Source organism: Lagopus muta, chromosome 15 (assembly GCF_023343835.1).
Source record: "Lagopus muta isolate bLagMut1 chromosome 15, bLagMut1 primary, whole genome shotgun sequence".
NCBI classification, from domain to species: domain Eukaryota; kingdom Metazoa; phylum Chordata; class Aves; order Galliformes; family Phasianidae; genus Lagopus; species Lagopus muta.
Genome location: NC_064447.1, coordinates 7,292,592 through 7,310,830, shown reverse-complemented (window position 1 = coordinate 7,310,830; position 18,239 = coordinate 7,292,592). Strand labels below are relative to the sequence as shown.

Sequence of the window (18,239 nt, the reverse complement as noted above, 5' to 3'; positions counted from 1 at the left end):
GTTGTACTGCGCGGCCAGTAAATCCGATGTGTGTACAACTGGTGCACAGTCTGGCAGTGCCGAATTTAAGTTATGCTTTTGACCCATGAAGAACAGTCTGCCATCAATCAGAGCTGGCAAAAATGGGTATGGTGCTATTGCCCAAAGTAAAGGTGAGCCAGATCATGAATGGATGGTCACAGACCATTGTGTTGTCTTGTTCTAAAGGAGCACTTTCTCCTCTCTGCTCAGAGATGCCTTGAAGGCAGTGATGCTGATGGTGAGCCTGTTTGAAAGCACGTGTTGTGTTTAGGCCTGGTGTGGATCCCAGTGTGCTGTGCATGAAGCGGCTGCAGCAGAGCTGATGGTTGCACTGCAGAATGCACAGTGCCCAGCAGCAGTGCAGCACCACTCTACAATTCTGCTTCTCTGGTGTTCAGGAAGAGCAACTGTCCCCATCAGATCATGTTTTTCACCTTTGGATTTGGCTTGATGGCGCTTTCAGAGAGGCACTGTACGGGCAGATTGGAAACCCCCCCACCTCACGGCTATCATCAGACAGGATCTTGCAAATTACAAAACCAGTAAGCACGGGAGAAACGGGCACTGAAGTAATCCATTACGCATTACGGTTTTTGCGGTAGCAGGCAGTTAATTACAGTCACCTGCACCCAGACCGGCACCAGCTCTGACACGCCGCGTGCTTCAGGCGGCCCTTCCTGCCCACAGCGCGGTGCCGCGCGTGCAGCTGGCAGCGCGGTGCGGGGCGTTGGGGCGGCGGTACCGACGTGCTGCGAAAGTTCAGCTGTTTGTTCGCCGGTTTAATTTTACGAAGGAATGCGCATCACGCTGCTTTTTGCTTCAATCATTTTTAATGCAGCCACGCCGAAACTGCTGGTGTTCCGACGCGGTTCTGCTCGGCACGGGTCGGTCGGAGATGCCCGGCCAGCAGCTCCGCGCGGTGATTCGATCTGATCCGACTACCAGCCGCCCGGCCGCTCTCCCGGCCCCTTCCGTCCCGCCAGGTGCCGCCGCCCTCCCTCGGAAGGTGGCAGTCGCCACCCGCGCGGGCCCCGCGCCCCTCCCCCGCCCGCCGCGAGGCGCGGAGCCGCCTCGCCCCGCCCCGCCCCGCGGCGGCCCCTTCCCCTCTCGCGGGGCCGGGGCTCACCCGCCGCCGGCTGCCCCCGCCGCGCCCCTCCCCCGGCCGCAGCCCACCCCTCTCCTTCCTCTTCCTCCTCCGCCCCCACCCCGCTCGGGGCTCGCCGGCCTCGGGCCGACACGGCGCCCGCCGCCGCCGCCCCCTCCCCTCCCGCCGGCTCCTCCGGCACCGCGCCGCCACGCGCCGCGCACACCTCCGCCTCCCCACCCCCCGCCCTCCTCCCGCTGCTGACGTCTGGCTCTGCCCGGCTGAAAACTCCGCGCCGCGGCGGATGCGGCGGCTCTCGGCAGCGCGGCGGCGGCGAAGATGGTGGCGGCTCCGTGCGCCCGGCGGCTGGCGAGACGCTCCCGCTCGGCGTTGGTGGCGGCGCTCACCGTGCTGCTGCTGCAGACCCTCCTCGTCTGGAATTTCACCTCCCTCGACGCCGGAGAGGAGCAGCGCGGCGCCTCCGGCCGCGAGAAGCGGGACCGAGGCACCGCCGGCGGCGGCGAGCACCGCGCGCAGCCGCACCGCCGCGGGGCCGGCGCCGTGCACGGGAAGGCGATGGTACGTGCGGAAGCTCCGCGGGGCCGCGGTCGGGGCGCGGGGTGGTGCCGGGCAGAGCTCCCCGCGGAGCCCTCCGAGCAGCGGTGCCGGCGGGCGCGGCGCCGCTCAACTTCGCCTCGGGGCCGCCGCGTGCCGCGGGCTCGCTTCGTTCACGCGTTTGCTTTTTTTCGCCAGAGACCGCGCGGGCGCCGGTGCTTCTCGCCCGGTTCTGCCCGGCCCGGTAGGTTACAGGCAACGCGATTTAGTGTAACGATGCCGTTGCCCACTGAACACGTTCCCTCTCTCCCCATCTTTCTTTTTTTTTTTTTTTTTTTCATTTTGCAATCCGGGCCCGCAGTGGCCGCGCAGCGTCCTATTCCTACCGCGTTTCGGAGCGTTCCGGCGGAGCACCGCCTGTGCCGCTCGTGCTGCGGGCTGCGAGACTTCAGTTGTGCGCTGTCCGTTAGGAACGTGAGCCGCTTTGTCTGCTCTGGGATTTCTGTGTGCATCTTGTGAGGGAAAGCGGCAGCGGGTCGGTGCTGAGCGGGATGGGGCGGGACGGGGGACCGCTCGTGGAAGGCAGCGCCGTGCGGTCCTCGTGTGCCAGGTGTGATTGCTGAGAGCCTTGCCCGGTTCGGCGCTTGACTCAGTGCGTTGCCGTATGTCGATACACACCGCTTTGAGAAGTCTAACTACTGGATTTCCGCGGTTTTTCCTCCAGCCCTGCCGTCTTTCTCTCCCGGTCCAGTCCTTCATTGTCTCATCTTCCCCTCGTTTGCCCGGAGCTTTTCCCGCTGGGTCTCTCTGTGTGGGCCCTTGAGGATCGTACTGCTGCAAGGCTCCATACGGAGCCAGCTCCAGCCCTGCTCCTTGCCTCGGGAGCCCTTCTGCTCCGTGCTCTGGGTGGCTGTCGGGAGGGCACTGCTCACAGCTAACTTGCAGACATCCCAGCCCTGTGCTTGGTGCGATGGGATGGGCACCCAGTGCAGGGCTGAGATGCTGAGAAGCACTTCCCATGCTGGGGCTGTGTGCGTGGAGGGCTCCGGGCGTGTGGATCTGGGAGCTGTGACTCACTGCTGTGTGCACACGGATTTGAGCAGAGACCTAAAGATGGAGCATTGAGGTTCCTGGTAGAAGACTTTTACTAAAAAGCATACTAGTTCTCCCCTGGTTACCTCTGTAAACAGTGGGACTGCAGCACACCATCCTCCAGCTGGTAGTGCCACGCAGGAGCTGTGCTGCAGGCGAGTGCTGTGTTGAGAAGGGATGATGCTTTTTTAAGACAAGCTCATGGTGCTTGTGGTTCTGCTTCACCTGCACGCAGGGATGTGGCTCCGTGCTTAAAGCTGCTTGTGCGAGCTCTGGAAGCTGTGTGTAAGACTGAGCCTTTGGAACATGGGACAGTTTGTGCTGTGCTGCCCCAGTGCTGTGCAGCTCCTGGCACTCCCAGGTCCAGCTCTGCATTGCTTATTGCACACATGCATGTACCCAGCCCTGCTGTGTGCTGTCTGTCTCCCAGGCAGGCCTGCTTTTGGTTTCAGGCTCAATTCACACAGAAACTCTCTGTTCAATGGAATTACATGACACAGAATCAATGTGAAAGGTGTCTTTTTTTTTTTCCGGTGCTTTGTTTCCATGTTAAAATCTAATTTATGTAGTGCAAAGTTGCTCTCCTTTTCAGCCCAAGTTTCCCATAGTTGGTGTGTGTCAGATTGCTTTGCAGTGTCAAGAGTTTCAAGCTGTGTGAGCACAGCGCTGCCTTTACACCCTGATGTTGATGGCCCCAGAGCCCATCCCAAGTGTTTTGTTTTTAAAGACTTCTCATTTTTGTCTTTCAACCAGAAAGCGCTGTACAAAAGACAGCTTTTCTCAGGTTTCTATCTGAAAGTTGCCCTATGAGGTTACAGTGTTTTTATTTTGATTTTTCTGTCTCCGATCTCCATGGAAGACTAAAACTGCGGTACTTGCCTTACCCTTCTGAGTCAGACATCAGAGCAGTGTGAGGACTTGGTCATCTATGTCTGTGGGAAAGGAAATGCAATTTGATGCGAATGTTTAAGAGGTATTCGCATTTTTTTGTTAAATGCTATCTGATCCATGTAGTCGTCCGAAACATGGAATAACACCACACTGTGTTGTGTTTTTGTTTTTTTTTTTAAAAGGTGCTACTAAGCCTAGTTGACTGTAAGTTGCCAAGTTGGCAGGAAGAAATGATTTAGAAAGGAGCTATTCTGTAACTGCACATGTTCTCGGGGCTGAATCCCCAGGCCAGCTGCATCTGGGGCTTTCAGTACTCATAGGCAGTTTCCTGCAGTTGTTCTATGTTGAATTAAATCAGGTGATAGATATCTTTAAGGAAGTATGAATTGTATCAGTGTAGCAGTGACTTCAGCGGGTGCTTGCTACCACGTGTGATTTTCACAGCTGTTGGACAGCCTTTGCATGGTCTTTCTGTGTTCTGCAGCACTCCGGCAGTAAAAGCAAGAAGGATTCAGCAGCAGCTCACTGCTTCGCTGGGCTTTGTTCACGCTGCCTGCTTGGGGTGCTGGAAGTGGCTGTTGGTGGGTGCTGTGCACTGGAGTCCAAAGGGAGGGTGGAGGAGTGTGCATCCCTGCTGCAGGGCTGCTGGTGATGGAGGGAGGTGATATCAGGCTCAGGCTGCCTGCAGCTGTGTGCTGTGCTCCCCAGCTGTGGCTGCATGTCCCTCGAGTAGGGGGTGGCAGGGCTGTGTCCTGGTGCCATGCAGCACTGCTGTGTTACCACCTGCCTGCCAAGCAGTGCCGGCAGTCACTGTGCAGCCTGGAGAGGTGTGGTTGCTGGCATTGGTTCAGAGCACTTCTGTAGTCTGGGATGTTGGGGATTCACTTTAAAGAAGCGGCATGCTTCTTTGGCATGGTGCTGTCTCAGGGCACCAAATGCAGCTTTCAATAGCTGGAAGTGTTGGAACTGGGAAACATGGAGAGACAGCTTTTGTGTGGGAGGGATGAAGGTTGTCTAACCATGAGCAGAAGTTAAGCTGTAGAGGATGGACCTGAGGATCACTGGTGCCTCTCCCCTTCGTTTTCCTTTTTGCAAGGTGGGTCCCTTGCTGCACCTGGGTGTGGAGCTCTTGTGTAGAAAGTTTTCAAAGGGAGGTAAGAAAAACAAGCCTGTTATTTCACCTCTAACTTAATCTTTCTGCTTCAATCAGTGAGTGGGTTCCACATGTTATAACACAGGTGATACCTGTCTCCTCATCTTCCCCTTGTTAATGCAGACAGGTGGCCTCACTCATTCCAGCTCTGAGTGCAGGAAAGCTTGGAGGGAGCTCCGTTTGTGTTCACCCCCAGGACAGGGTGAACCGTGCCCTGCCTGCTTTCTGTATGACTGTGGGTGTTAGTGGAGCAGCTGAGCTAACAGCCTTAGGTTGAGAGCAAAATGCATGGCATTGAGCTGTGAGGTGGCTAAAAATGATCCATTTCTAAGGAGAAGTACTGACTTAGCTGTTAAGTACCTTCTGCTTGTTAATGGGACCTTAATCATGGAGCAGTACAACTTCACTAACAATGGAAAAGGGGAATGGAGGCTGCTAATTGTTTTGTAATGGGAAGGGGGGATGTGATACATCTAGAGCTAGGAGCTGTGTAATGATTTCTGTGAAGTCTTAGCACTTAGCAAGGCACATGTTAATAAAACAAACAAATCTTTTCAGTAACAGAACTAATATATGCATTATTTAAGAAGAGTGCTAGAACTGGCTCAGGCTGACAGACTCCTGCAGCAGTTACCTCGTTAAGGATCTTTCTGTGGGATGTGGGAAGGTGTATGAAGTGGATCTGTATTAATTGGCTGTGCCATCTGAAGTCTCTGCCAGGCCACTGGAGTGCTTTCTTGTTGTTTTTTGTTTTTTTAATGGGTTTGTGCAGGTGTTTCCTTTGAATTAGAAGCATTTTTTTTTTAATTTTATTTTTCTTAGCAAGAGAAGACCAACTGTTGCTCTATGTTACCTGCTGCATCTCACTGCTGTCTTCAGAAGTACTTTTCAAAATATCTTTGCTCTCTGTATTTGAAGTCCGCGATAACTGGTACAGCATCTTATCAGTGTTTGATGAAGAGACAGGAGTACAGTGAAAGCAAGAAGTTGGCTTAGTTTACAAGGGCAGTCAAATTATATAACCTCAAGGATTAACTTTAATGAAGTACTCCTGATTTTTCTCCCCAGTAGTAAGATTGGGGAGGGGAGGGCGGGGGGAGGGGAGCAGGGAGCTGTGCTGTGTTCTGGCTGCTGGAGAGACTGGAGAAAGCCGGGGCTTGTGTGCTGAGTGACCCTCTTTGCCACTCCAGCCTTCTTGTTGGAAGTAATATGTCTGAAGTGTGTTTTGGGTACAAAACTTGCTCTTGGAGCTGTCACCAAGCCAGCTCTGAATGTGTAGTAGCACTGTTCATGATGAGTAGCTGTGCTCTCAAGTGTTCTAGTCGGATTCTTAGACTTGGTTGCTGTGGTCCTCTTGCACAGCTTTCAGTAACTGTGTGCCCTTGGGGTGCAGTGCCTTCAAGTGTGGGATGGGCAGGAGGGCTCTGTATAGGAGCAGAGGGTGAAGTTGGAGTCCTGGTTGCATTTCCCTGGCCTCTGGACATCTGCAACAAAGCCTTCAGAGCCACACATCTAAAAGCAGTCTCTCCTTTTGAGGTTTCCAGTTCTTGAGTGTCCAGACTTGGTCCTCTTTGGTCTGATGACTGTGCTTTCTTTCCTCCAGAGAAGCTGAGAAATGGCAAGGTCTGCCTTTATCCCTTCCACGTTTGGTGCCAGTGATCACAGCTGTCCCATTCTGAGCACTTAGGTTTGGGCTGAAGCTCACAAAAACCAGGCTGCTAATGAATGGAGAGAGCTGAGTGCCTCCAGAAGGCAATCGAGCTCTCTCCAGACCTGAATCTCTGCAAATGAGCTGGAGAGACCACGAACTGCTTGGAATTGCTCTGTGATTGGTGTTGCAGAGTGTGAGGGTAGGATGAGTCAGGGTTGATCAGTGGGGATGAATTGGGAATGAAATTGGCAGGAGGCTGCTGTTACAAATGGGCTGCCCAGCTGTGCCCCCACAGGTGAAAGAGATTTCCAGACTTCAGTTGGAAGCAAAAATTGTTTTGCTGCCTTGGAGACATCTGAGTGCTGTGAGCCTCTCTTCAGCAATGCATTAAGCAGAGGCCAAAGGCTTTCCTCAGGTTAGGTGTGATCTAGAAGATAAGAGGCCAGGCTTTATAACCTGCTGGATGTATGAGCAGCAAGTGATGCTGCCTGAACTTCTGCATGGTGTGACATTGCTGAGCTCGTGCTTAGTGCCAAGTACCATAAGGGTCATATGCCAAGTTGTGTGACCCCTTGTTTGTGGAGATGATGGGAGAATTTCTCCAAGGGTCATTTTTGTTGTTTGTGACAAGGAGTTTAAACTTCACCATTGCTATCAGTTCACTATTAAAAAGAAGTTGGCTGAGGAAGCTTTTGTACTGGAGCGTGGTCAGGTCTCAGATGCTTCCCATGTATTTTATTGTCACACTGCTGCCCACTTGTATTATTAGAGAGCATTAGTAAGTGGAGTGTTTATTTAAAACAGTTCTACAAAGCCGAATGAGACTGCAGAGTTCAATTTTACTTGGATTTGGTTGGATGAGTCATGGGCACTCATTTTTCCTTCATGCTGCAGCCTTCGCGTGTCCTTCAGATGTACTTTTTGGTTCAGTTATGTTGATGCAGTCTGAGCATTTTTCTTACAGTTGATGGCATTCGCTGACTTTTCTTAATGCTGAGTTCTGAATTTCATGCTCTCTGAATTTTTGAATGGTCTTTGGTTTTGCTCTTAAAGCCAGGCCTGTTTGTAGTTAGCTTTGTTCTTTATAATTGCACACTTTGATTGAGGAGGACACATGGTTCAGTTAAAACGCGTTATTTTAAAAGAAAAAGCAGTGAAGGTCGCGACTGTATTGACTACAGTGAGGCAAGTTCCCTGAAATTATATCCAGCTCATTGACCCTTAGTTGAGAAGTGAACAGACAAACCTGAAAAATGACACTTCCCTGGCAAGCTTTTAGTTCCTGCAGAATGAGCAGCCGCGTGCCAGAGATGCACGGATGCTCCTCTTGTCATGTCCTGGGGCTCAATGGGAGATGGCTACCTGCATGGTGTGGGGAGCCTTTGGCTGCTGGGTGTTGGCCAGCTTTGTACTGTTGGGGTTTTGCCCTCAGCTGGGGAGCATATCTGGAGCCCTCACTAGCTAAGTGGCTGCCTGCTAATTGGGGTCTTTTAAACCAAACCTCTGTGTGGGAGTGGGGTGTTAGCAGGGAGCTGCTTCAGTCATTTTGAACCCTATAGCAAGCTTAGATAGGCTGGTATTGCCACTCATGGAAAACAGCAGCTAGTTGCCTGTAGAGGACCAGATTTAGGTAGGTGGAGGTGGTCTGTATGTAGGCCCCTAATTACATTGACTCGGATGCCCACAGGCTTGCTTATGCTCAGACAACTTTCTGTGGAAGCTGCCACTGGCGCTGCAGTCTGTACCCGAGGGCACCCAGCTTCAGCAGCTCGGCCTGCGGTACCTGGAACCTGAGCAAACAAGCTGAAGAGGAGTCAGCGTAGTAAACAAAGCTGTTAGTGTGTATAGCAGGGCACTAATAATACTTTGCACAGTGACTGTGCCTCAAATTGCTTGCATCTTGGCATTCCCTAGGACTGAGTTTAGTCACTCGCTGCAGAAATAGAAACTCGGAGGTGCGCTGTGCTCGGGGCGTGCGTGGAGCGGTGCATCGGCAAGGAGCTCGCTTGTTCCTCCTTGGCAGCCTTACAGGAGACGACGTGCCAGCCTTCAGCGCAATATTTTGATAAGTCATTGGTTCCTATTAAAATAATAATTATGACGATAATTATAACTGTAGCTGGCGCTCAGACTGAGCAGCTGAGTGGAGGGTGGGGGGAGCATGGCTGTGAAATACTCGCTGTGTGTGTTTGGATCCTTCCCCTTTGGGTTTGGAGCACGTGGCTGAGGATGCTGGGGTGCAGGATGTGCTGTGGCATTGTTCCTCATCCCCTGCCTGAGCTGCTGGTAATGGGGATCTGAAATACCATAGCCTGCCTTGATCGCAATATCACCCTGATAAAATGCTGCAATAAGCTCTGACTGTGGCTTTCTGCTGTTAGCACAGCATGCTTTGCTGTGCCTGAGACTTTGCAACAAGGTTATGGCTCTTGCCCCAGCAAGGCTGGGTCAGACCCTGGTAATATTGCTGCTGCTGGGGGGGGTGTCTGTGCTGGTGGCACCGCAGCCATGGTGGCACTGTGCTGTACCTCTCTAATCCAGTTCAGCATTAAACATTTACACTAACTGGGCTGCCGCTGTCTGACCCCCAGTGCTGAGGGACCACAAGTGATTAACGAGTATTTATTAGTAAAAGACAGTTTCAGATCTGCTCATTTTCCAGGTTGTAAACAGAGATCTGCCCTCAAGCCCCACAGTTGCAAGTTATGGTATTTTTCTCTTGGTTTCTTTTCAAGCTGGTTTTTGTGTCCCTGGATGCTGAAGAGCAGCAGGTGGTGTTGCTTGTTTCCTGGTGCTTGCATGGAACTGCAGAGCTTCTGCATCTGGACGTGCTGTGGGGTGTGTGGCCTTTTGCACATATTCAGCGTGGCAGAATTTGACCCAAGTATGTTTCATGTGAAAGATAAGGACTTGTCTTCATACATCCAAATACATGAGCAAGAAGTGCTTGATGGGTGTTTGACCCCCACAGAAGTGTGACACGCATACTTAAAAATCCAGCCTTAGAATTTCTCCCAGCAGTTCTTTGTCCGTTTCAGTGCCATCACTGATCTGTCAGACCAAAAGCTGTCTCATGCTGGCTGATTGTTACCATGAGGTTGTCTCATTTTGCAGTTGAAGTCCCTGGGGGATTTTCACGTTTTAGCTGTGGGTGAATGTGAAGCAGTTCTCACATCACACACTTCCTCGTGAGTGCCTGCAGGCAGAGGGAAGCTGAGGCCTGGCAGGTCGGCTGGTTCTTCAGGAGCCCATGTTGGGGCAGTGTGGGCACCTCTGCAGCCGTTGGGAACTTCGGCTTCTTCCAGGTGTCACCACTTTTGTAATGAGTGTTCAGTGGCCACATGCAGCGCCAGAGGTGCTTTCAGTTTGCAGAGGGTGTAACTCTTGGGTAAGTGAGAGTAAGCCCTCAAATTTCATGCTGCCCTGGTTTTAATTAACTTCTGGGTTTTGTTTCTAGTTAAATTACGAGACCTCCGCAGACTTTGATCTGAACTCTGCCACCTCAACAAACTTGTTTGGTGGTTGGAAGCCATCTGCAGCCAAGGAGCAAGGTGTTGTTTTGCTCGTTAGCAAACTTCTGTCTCGTGTTGCTATTTTTAAGCTGGTGTTGTGCACTTCCCCTGCAGACAGAGCAGTCTGTGTGCTGCTGGAGCCGTCGTGCCTCAGCCAGCAGTGCTGATGGTGGCACAGTTCCTTCAGAGATGGATTCGTGGCATTGGAAAATGAAGCACGGCAGGTCTCTGTTAGCTATGTGGTTATCAGGAACTTCGTTACAGAAGAGTGTTTCTCTTGTGTTGAATAAGTTTGTGGGCGTTCGTTTTCCCTGCTTGCTGCTGTCCGTGAGCTGTTTGCATCCTGGCTTGTGGCTGCCTGCTCTGACTGCTTCCTGTTTGTTGAAAATAAAACTTCTGCAGTGTCTGTGTATCCCTGCATGTTTAGACCTGCTGCTATGGCTGGGATAGGAGAGGTGCTACAGTAGTTTGAAAAAATCTCATTAGTAAAGTTGTTGGTTATTTTATTTTCCTTTTTTCATCATTTAGTAGGGCAGAATGGATTTGAGTCCTGACACTGCTAATCTTACGTGAGCAGAGATGTGTGCCCTCATTCGGTCTCTGTGCCAGCTGATAGCAGTGAGAGTTGTCTGGATGATAGGCTGGGTTCTTTAGACTGATGATTCTCTTGCAGCATTTCACTTTGCAGTATCCAATTTAAATGATCCTGTGGCCTGACAAGTCATCACCTGATGGGGATTGAGCTGTTCTAATCAACTGTTACTTTTGGAAACTCTTCATTTAGTTTAGTGTTGGTTGACGCCCTGATCGTTATCCTGCATAAGCGTGATGTATGAGAGGCTGTTGTGCAGACTGTCTCGGAAGCACTTTTCCCAACTGAATTTCAGCTTTTTCTGTGTACTCTTGTGGGAGACAGGTCTGCATGAGCTTACGAAACTGAGCACTGGGACTGAGCTGTGGGTCTGCAGAGCCACTGAGCATCCTGACTGGGTGCTGCAGATAGGATGTGAAGTGATGCAATAAGGGTCATGTGAATGCCATCATGTTAGGGTTTATGTAGGCTCTATACATTCATTTAAGTTGTTGGACTCAAATGGATTTTAAAATAAAGGTGTTTCAGTTGTCCTAATGTGCTCTATAATATATATACCATTTATTTGATAGTCTTTTTTTTTTATGTGGGTTTTATAAATACTGGTTCTGTAAAGCCTAAAACTGCTTTCAGTCTGATGTGATTTGTTGTATTAGGCAGTAAGTTTGATTCAAAATAATGCATAAAATTATTTCAGCTTTTCATGTCTTCCTGCTCTGCACAGAAGCTGCAGGCAGGAGACCGGCCTGGCTGGGTTCCTCCTGGCTGCAGTGGGATTCCTTGACAGTCACTTTCCATTTTTAGTGGTTTTAGGAGTGTTGAAACTTATAATTTGGGATATTTCCTGAAGGCCTTCAGTATCCCGCTGCCCTTGTTGGTTCTCTTTCGAATCATGCTATGTCAATGATTTCATGTGATGCAGTATTACTGCAGATGCTCATGTAGGAGGAAGGCGTTCAGGTGTGCTTTATGCTTGATGGAAGGATGTTGCATCCATCTGTATTTGCATTATGCTTCACCTATAATACTTTCAGCCTTCTTTTAGGAAGTAGTATATTTCTATAAGTTTATTTGTGGACTTAATTGGGTCAGCTTTGGGAGTAGGTGAGGTTTCTGAGTGTGTTCAGCCTGCCTGCTTTGTCTTCAAGTTAGAATCATAGAATTGCTCAGGCTGGAGAAGACCTTAAAGGTCATTGAGTCCAACCACAACCTAACTGTACTACCCTAACAGCCCTCCACTAAATCATGTCCCTGAGCACTGCATCCAGATTGTTTTTAAGCACATCCGGGGATGGTGCTCAACTACCTCTCTGGGGAGCCTATTCCAGTACTCACAGTCCTTTCTGTAAAGAAGTTTTTCCTGATATCCAACCTAAACTTACCCTGGTGCAACTTAAGGCCAGAGGATGCTGCTTGTCACCTGGATATCTCTCTCCAGTTTATAGTTGTGGTTATGTTGTGGGACCATGTTAAAGGCCTTTCACAAATCCAGGCAGATGGCAGAATTTCTCTTCCCTTTGTTCACGAATGCCATCACTCCATTATAGAAGGACATGAGGTTGGTAAGGAGTGACCTTCCCTTGGTGAAACTGTGCTGGCTATCTTAGATTACCTGCTTGTCCCTCATGTCCCTTAACATCTTTTTCAGAGGAAAAAAAAAACCAAAAAAAAACCCCAAAATCTTGGGCCATCATAGCTGCTGAATTGATGGTGCTGAGTCCTTGAGAAGAAACTATTCTTCTATTCCTAATCCTCTAAAGCTAGCTGAGTAAACAGAACAAACACAGATGTTTCCTTGCTGGCAGTACACCATAAAGGCATTGATTGGCTAGCTGTGGGTTGGTGTTGTGTGCACAGAGCTGGGGACCAGGCAGTGTGGGCATTGCTCAAGAAAACTTCCTGCAGGGTTGAATGGACTTTCTGAAGAATACTGTGTGTTCACAGTTCAGTAGCCATTTAAGGAATTGCTGAAGGCTGCTTCCCACAGGTGTAAGTTGTCAAGGATGCTGTGATGCTGAGGTTGTGCCTGACTCCAGGGACACAGACTGGGCGTGTGGTGGCTGTTCTTCTGTGCTGTGGGGCAGCTGCTTAGCTGACACAGTGAGACCAGGATCCCGACCAGTTCTGCAGTGCACCTGAGGTGCAGTGGTGCTGGAGGATGAGGGCTTCCAAGGTACCCAGCCCTGAGCATCTCCCTGCGCGCAGGGAATGGTGTCTGTGTACAGCAGTGTGTGGTCAGGCTGCACAGCTAGCTTGGGAAATCTGGCTTGTACTCTTCTTGTCATTGCTGAATTTGCTATTGTTTAAAGAAAACTCTTTTCTTGGCATGTGTGCTCAAGGATTTATGTAATAGTAATTATTTTAGTATGTATGTATTTCAAGGGTTTTTGGAAGTAGGCGTTTCTGTTAAAAGATAACTTCAGTCACCTGGCTTGTGGATCATGGGATGTCACTGTCTCAGAGCAGCTGGTATGTATCACTGCTGTCTTAACTCCTGACTCTCCTTGGTGTTCTCATCCTACTCTCTTTTTGCCAAAAGCCTCTTCCTGATCCCCATGTTGGGCTGAACTTGCTGCTATGGCTCTTCTGCTGCCTGAGGCAGCAGCAGCACATGGAAATGCTCAGCACTGTGACATGGCTGTTCCCCATAGCCCACATGTGTGAGCAATTGGACAGTGCTGCTGAGCACTGCTGGATGTGTTCCACTAGTGCTGGCAGCCGGTCTTGCAGCTGCCTGGTGTGCCTGATGCCATGGGGCAGCGCGTCCCTGCGTACAGATCAGCTTTCTACTCAGGTTCCCCCTCTGCCTGGAGACTTGTTCTCTCACCCAAAGCTGTGATCCCTCACTGCTGGCACCTTTTTGCTTTCCAAGGATGAGGTTTTCCTGCTTTCCCTTTAATCCTTTATTCTCACTGATGTGCATCTCTACTTCTGTTCCTCCCTTTACAGAGCAGAGAACATTCCTTGTTCTGAGTGTTTGAGCAGAGCAGTTTGCAACTCTCTCTTTGCAGAGACTGGCTTTGATCACTAGAAAAAGCAAATGGTTGTAGAAATACACGTTGTGCACTTTCTGCATATTCTGAATGTCTTTGTAACCGGTGCACAGCACGTCACCTGTGGCTGTGTGCTTCTGGCATGTAGCTTTTGTTTGTGCTACCAGAGACCTTGGCAGTACCTCACCCTTTATGTGAACCCACAGTCCTTGTAGGTATTGAGTGATGTGAGCAAGGACTTGTTGATATGGGAAAGCGATGGCAAAATAGGTGGAAGTGTGAGGTTAAGATGCAGTTTATTTCATAGCAGGTCCCTATGGGAGTGCTGTGGCCCCACATGCAGTGATGCTGTGTGGCTTCTGTGACCCAGCTGGATATGTTGGGTGGACTTAGTGATCTTAGAGATCTGTATATCTCTGTGATTCTATTTATGTGATTCTCCAAAGAGGTTTTTAATCATGCTCTTCGGGTGCCCTTTCAAACTAGTGTTATATGTGAGATGAACTTTGCTTGCTTCTTTACATGAAATCTAAGTAAAAATGTCACTTTTTCCAACTTTGCTGACACATTGCTGAGGTTTTCTCTCTGGATGACAGCTGTGGGGTTATTTTGTGAGCAGTCTGTAACACCTTTACATACTTGGGCTGGGTTGTAGCGTGTGACTCCTTGTTTGTATCCTATTTCGCATTGATGGCATTTTCACACCACAGCTGTGCAGAAAGGCAGCACAAATCCTGTGCACAACTCACTTGGAGACCCGCATTGAACCAAGGGATGGGGTGTAAGCAGAGCAAACAGTGCAGGGCAATTTGTCACAGCTTTCTGCTCTGAGGTGGGTTTCTGTCCTGATGTAGAAAACACCTTGGGAAGTCTGCTCAAAGCCATGGTAAGCTGGAATGTACACGTGAATAATGGGGTGCAAATCTGTTTCGATCAGTTGCAAAATTTATGTTGGATAATAACGAAGGCTGGAGGAAAATGTATGGAAGTGTCTATGTCTTAAGTCTTGGGGTCCTAAATAGTACGCTTGAGGAAATAGCAGTTGAGTTTATGTTCTCTTATTCAATCAGAAAGGGAGATTGGAAGGGATGAACATACTTCTGAGGCTATAAAAAGTCCAGTGAACTCTGTGAAAAGTAGCAGGATAAAATACACACTTTTGTTTTCCCATTTCCCTGGAAATTACTTCTTTGCTATGTGTGTGTTCTTTATGGTAGCAGCTGCTTTATGAGAAGCATCTTTCTGTGTTGCTCTTCAGTGGCAGCAATAGGAGAAGGCTGATAGTTATTTATATGGATGTTAAAAGAGCTCATGGAAACATAGCATAGAGCATTTGTTATATTTTGTAAGTAGAGTGGTAAAAAATAAATAGATTTCTGCTTTGTTTGGGTGTGCATCTTCTCAAAGAGCACTGTGGTTTGTGTTCTTCAGGGGTGGTACAGCACAGTATGTGTAATGGGAAAGCTCCAAACTGTTACTGAATCAGCTGTTGTTAGCTGTATATCCAGTATACATTATTAACTGTAACACCTTTTTGAGCTTCTCAATGCCACTTAGAGTTGAATTAATGTTACGACTTTCACTGTCCTGTGCTCTGAAGTGTCGGTGTGATTACTCTGGAACTGGTGGCAGAATCCCCTCTTACACCAGAGAAGCTTTCAGCTTATGCCTTAGCATGTGCTCCAACACTTATCCTCTGTGTTGGAAACCCTGGCCTGGCTGTGGGACCCACCTTGGTGATGGTCAGTAGTGATGGGCTGCGGTCACATCATCTGCTGCCTTGCAGTGCTTTGACTTTTATTGCCCGAGCTTAGGGTTGATTGTTTCCTTTAACATGTACTCAAAATCAAGTTCAGTTCTGATGCGCATTGCCAAAGAGGCATTACAAATTCTGCTCTTACGTGAAGCAGCGTGGCACGATGTGACTTTTTACAACGGCAGATAAAAGGACATGCTGAGCTAATGGTTAGGGCTCTGCTGTCATTGGGAAACACTTGATTATTTTTCCCCTCCCTGCCTATGAAAGGCACTTGTCCCAAATATGCTATAAGTAAATACATCTGGATAAATAATTTTCCCTTTGCCACATTTACAGCGGAACCAGCCAGCTTTACACAAATGCGTGTATATATGCATATAAATGTACACACTTAGGCACGTTTCTCATGGCCTGCTGCAAAGCCCAGGAGGATGCATCTTGAAGCAGGGAGGCAGAACGGAGGGCTCCTGCTGACCTGTGGGGCAGCGCAGTGCAGCCCACCCAGGTTTGGAGCCTTTGCTGATGGTTGGTGAGGGTTCCATGGATTCCAGTGGGTGGTGTTGATTGAGGGAAGGCAAGAACACTCAATCAATTCAGAGCAAATATCAGTGGAAAAGGATTTGGGTAGGTGAGTGAGATTTGTGTTCATGCAAGTCTTGGTTGTTAGGGGAGCACGGCTGTGTGCTGTGTTATGCTGTTTGCAGAATGGCTCCTAGTTCTTAACAGAACTGTTGCTTTAAAATCGTCTGCAGCTCATCCAAAGGCTTTTGTCACCTTTGGTTTCAGGTTAAGGCTGTACAAAGACTTGTTGTTTTGTTGTTTGTTTAAATAAGCATGCTTAGATTCTCTCTCTCTGGATGAGAAGCAGTCTGCTACTTTCTATTTATTTTTCTCTCACTGTAGCTATTCTTTGTGGTGACTGTAACAGAAGCTACCAACTCTTTTTGTATTTGCAACATGACAAAGTGCATCCTTGGCACCAGTTCTATGTAGCTGGGTCAGAAAGAACAGTAAGAGATTTGGAAAGTAGCCTGTCCTTGTCTGAAGGAAGTGTTGATAATCTGTGACCTTTTTAACAGCATGGAAGTGTAACATTTTGATACTTATTTGCAGTCTCCTCCACTGATGAGGGTCTGTGAGATCCTGCCAGTCTCTTTCCAATTTCTGTATCTTTTCCTCCCCAGTGCATTACAGTAAATGAGGTCCTGCAATCAACTTGGTGAGCACAAGATGACATAGCAAGGTGCTGCCCTTGTTAGTTTATCTTTGGTACCTGGCAATTTTTCAGGAACTACCACTGGGCATGCCATATATTCCCTGTGTTGGCAGCTCTTGCTGCCACCTTATAGCTGGCACAGTCTTGTATGGATTTCTAAATCATTTGAAATGTTTTTACCTCAGGGTAAGGCTATGTACTGAGTCGATCAGTATTCAGGATAAAGCAGGACAGGTGTGCCAAAGGTGGAGAAATTAATACTTTGTGAAGGCGGTATCTGTCTAACTTCAAATTAATTCATAGCTTGGATTATCTTTTGATCAGAAGTATCAATAATGCATACCTTACGTTTTTGGTGTTCTGCCAGTAATTTCAGGTTCACGTTAGAAACTGCAGCTCAGGCCCGTGAGTGAACCTCTGCAGAACCTTTACCCCACTGAGATTCCGTATGGGTGATCTTCATGGTGGATTCCTTGCAGAGGAGTGAACTTTGCATCCGTGTGAGGGAGGCTGCATGCAGGTGACCTTTGCCCAGTGCGGTGCAGGTGGCTGCTCGCACTGCCTTGTCCCAAACCTGCTGAATTCAGAAGATGCTCTATTTTTTTGCTGGCAGAAGGATCAGGCTGTGTTGGGAGACCTCTAGATTCTGCAGAGGATGCAGGGTGCTGAGGACAGGAGCTGTAAGTTTTACTCATCCTGACCTTTCCGGTGGCCTCGGCTGCCCCGTGGGCCTCTGCTGCACTCTGCACTCAGCCTTTTGTTGCTGCAGGTCTCGGTAGTTTTCTTTAAAGCAAGAATGCTGTTGCTCTGTTCAGAGCAGAGAGGCCCCACTGACAGCGGAGGCATTGGAGGGCCTTTGTGTTGTGGTAGTGGTGGGCAGTGTCAGAAATAAACCAACATAAACAAGCCCAAACTTGGCTGTGGATGTGCTCTGGATTTGAAGGCAGGCTTGTGTGTAAGGTTGTGTTTAACTTGAGGGAGCTCAGTATGTTATGAAAGAAATATTTAGCTGTAGAGTTCTACAAATTTCAAAGGTAGGCTTTCCTTTTTTTTCTTTTTATTTTTTGTTTTCCTGGTGTGTGTGAGTCTAAACCATTGAGCAAAATGCACTCCCTCTCTTTTGAGTTTAACATAATTGATCCCAGGCTTTCCTGGAAGCTCTCATCAGACGGAAGCTGCTTTCTCTTTATGGAAACTTTTCCTTTCTTGAAAGTTTCTGCAAGACTTTCCGGAAACTTCACTGTTGTCTGACAGCTCCTGTTGTGTGTTTTATCTTTGGAAGCTTCTACCAGATTCTCTTCAAAGGGCTGTCTCATCCAACATGTGTCTACCTTTATAGAGAAGTCCTTCAGCACACTGTTTTCTGGCTGTTCCAGGTGCATTGGGTCACCCGTGCTGCACCTCTTAAGCACAGTGACATGCAGACACTGCCTGGCCAGGTGTGTGTTGCAGGGCTGGGAGATGGGCAGCAAGTGCTGCTGGAAGGGTGCTGACAGCGGTGGTGAGCCTTGTCAGATGGAGCTGTCGCATGGGTCTGTTATTCTGAGAATATAAAGTCACTTCTGTGTGATGTTTTGATGCTGAGCTGTTCTTCCTTTGGATTCCTGATCATTCACCGTCTTGTCAAACACTTTCTATTACTGCTTTGATTGATTTACCAGAAGTCGTCCTGCTTTGGAAGATAAATTTAGGAGCTCTCATAACAGCCTTTAAGAAGTGC

At 49.0% G+C, this 18,239-nt stretch overlaps 1 protein-coding gene across 3 annotated transcripts in view; it reads left to right on the top strand.

The window, feature by feature from the left end:
• Window positions 1–1,366: 1,366 nt before the first annotated feature.
• Window positions 1,367–18,239, top strand: part of XYLT1 (xylosyltransferase 1) — a 151,839-nt gene continuing 134,966 nt past the window's right edge. For 2 of the 3 annotated variants that reach the window (XM_048961815.1, XM_048961813.1), the window contains exon 1: window positions 1,367–1,684. In XM_048961815.1, the coding sequence (XP_048817772.1) occupies window positions 1,445–1,684 (240 nt within the window). In that variant the 5' untranslated portion in view covers window positions 1,367–1,444. Of the gene's footprint in view, window positions 1,685–9,682; window positions 9,836–18,239 lie in introns of those variants that run through there. The other variant, XM_048961816.1, reaches the window with a different exon arrangement.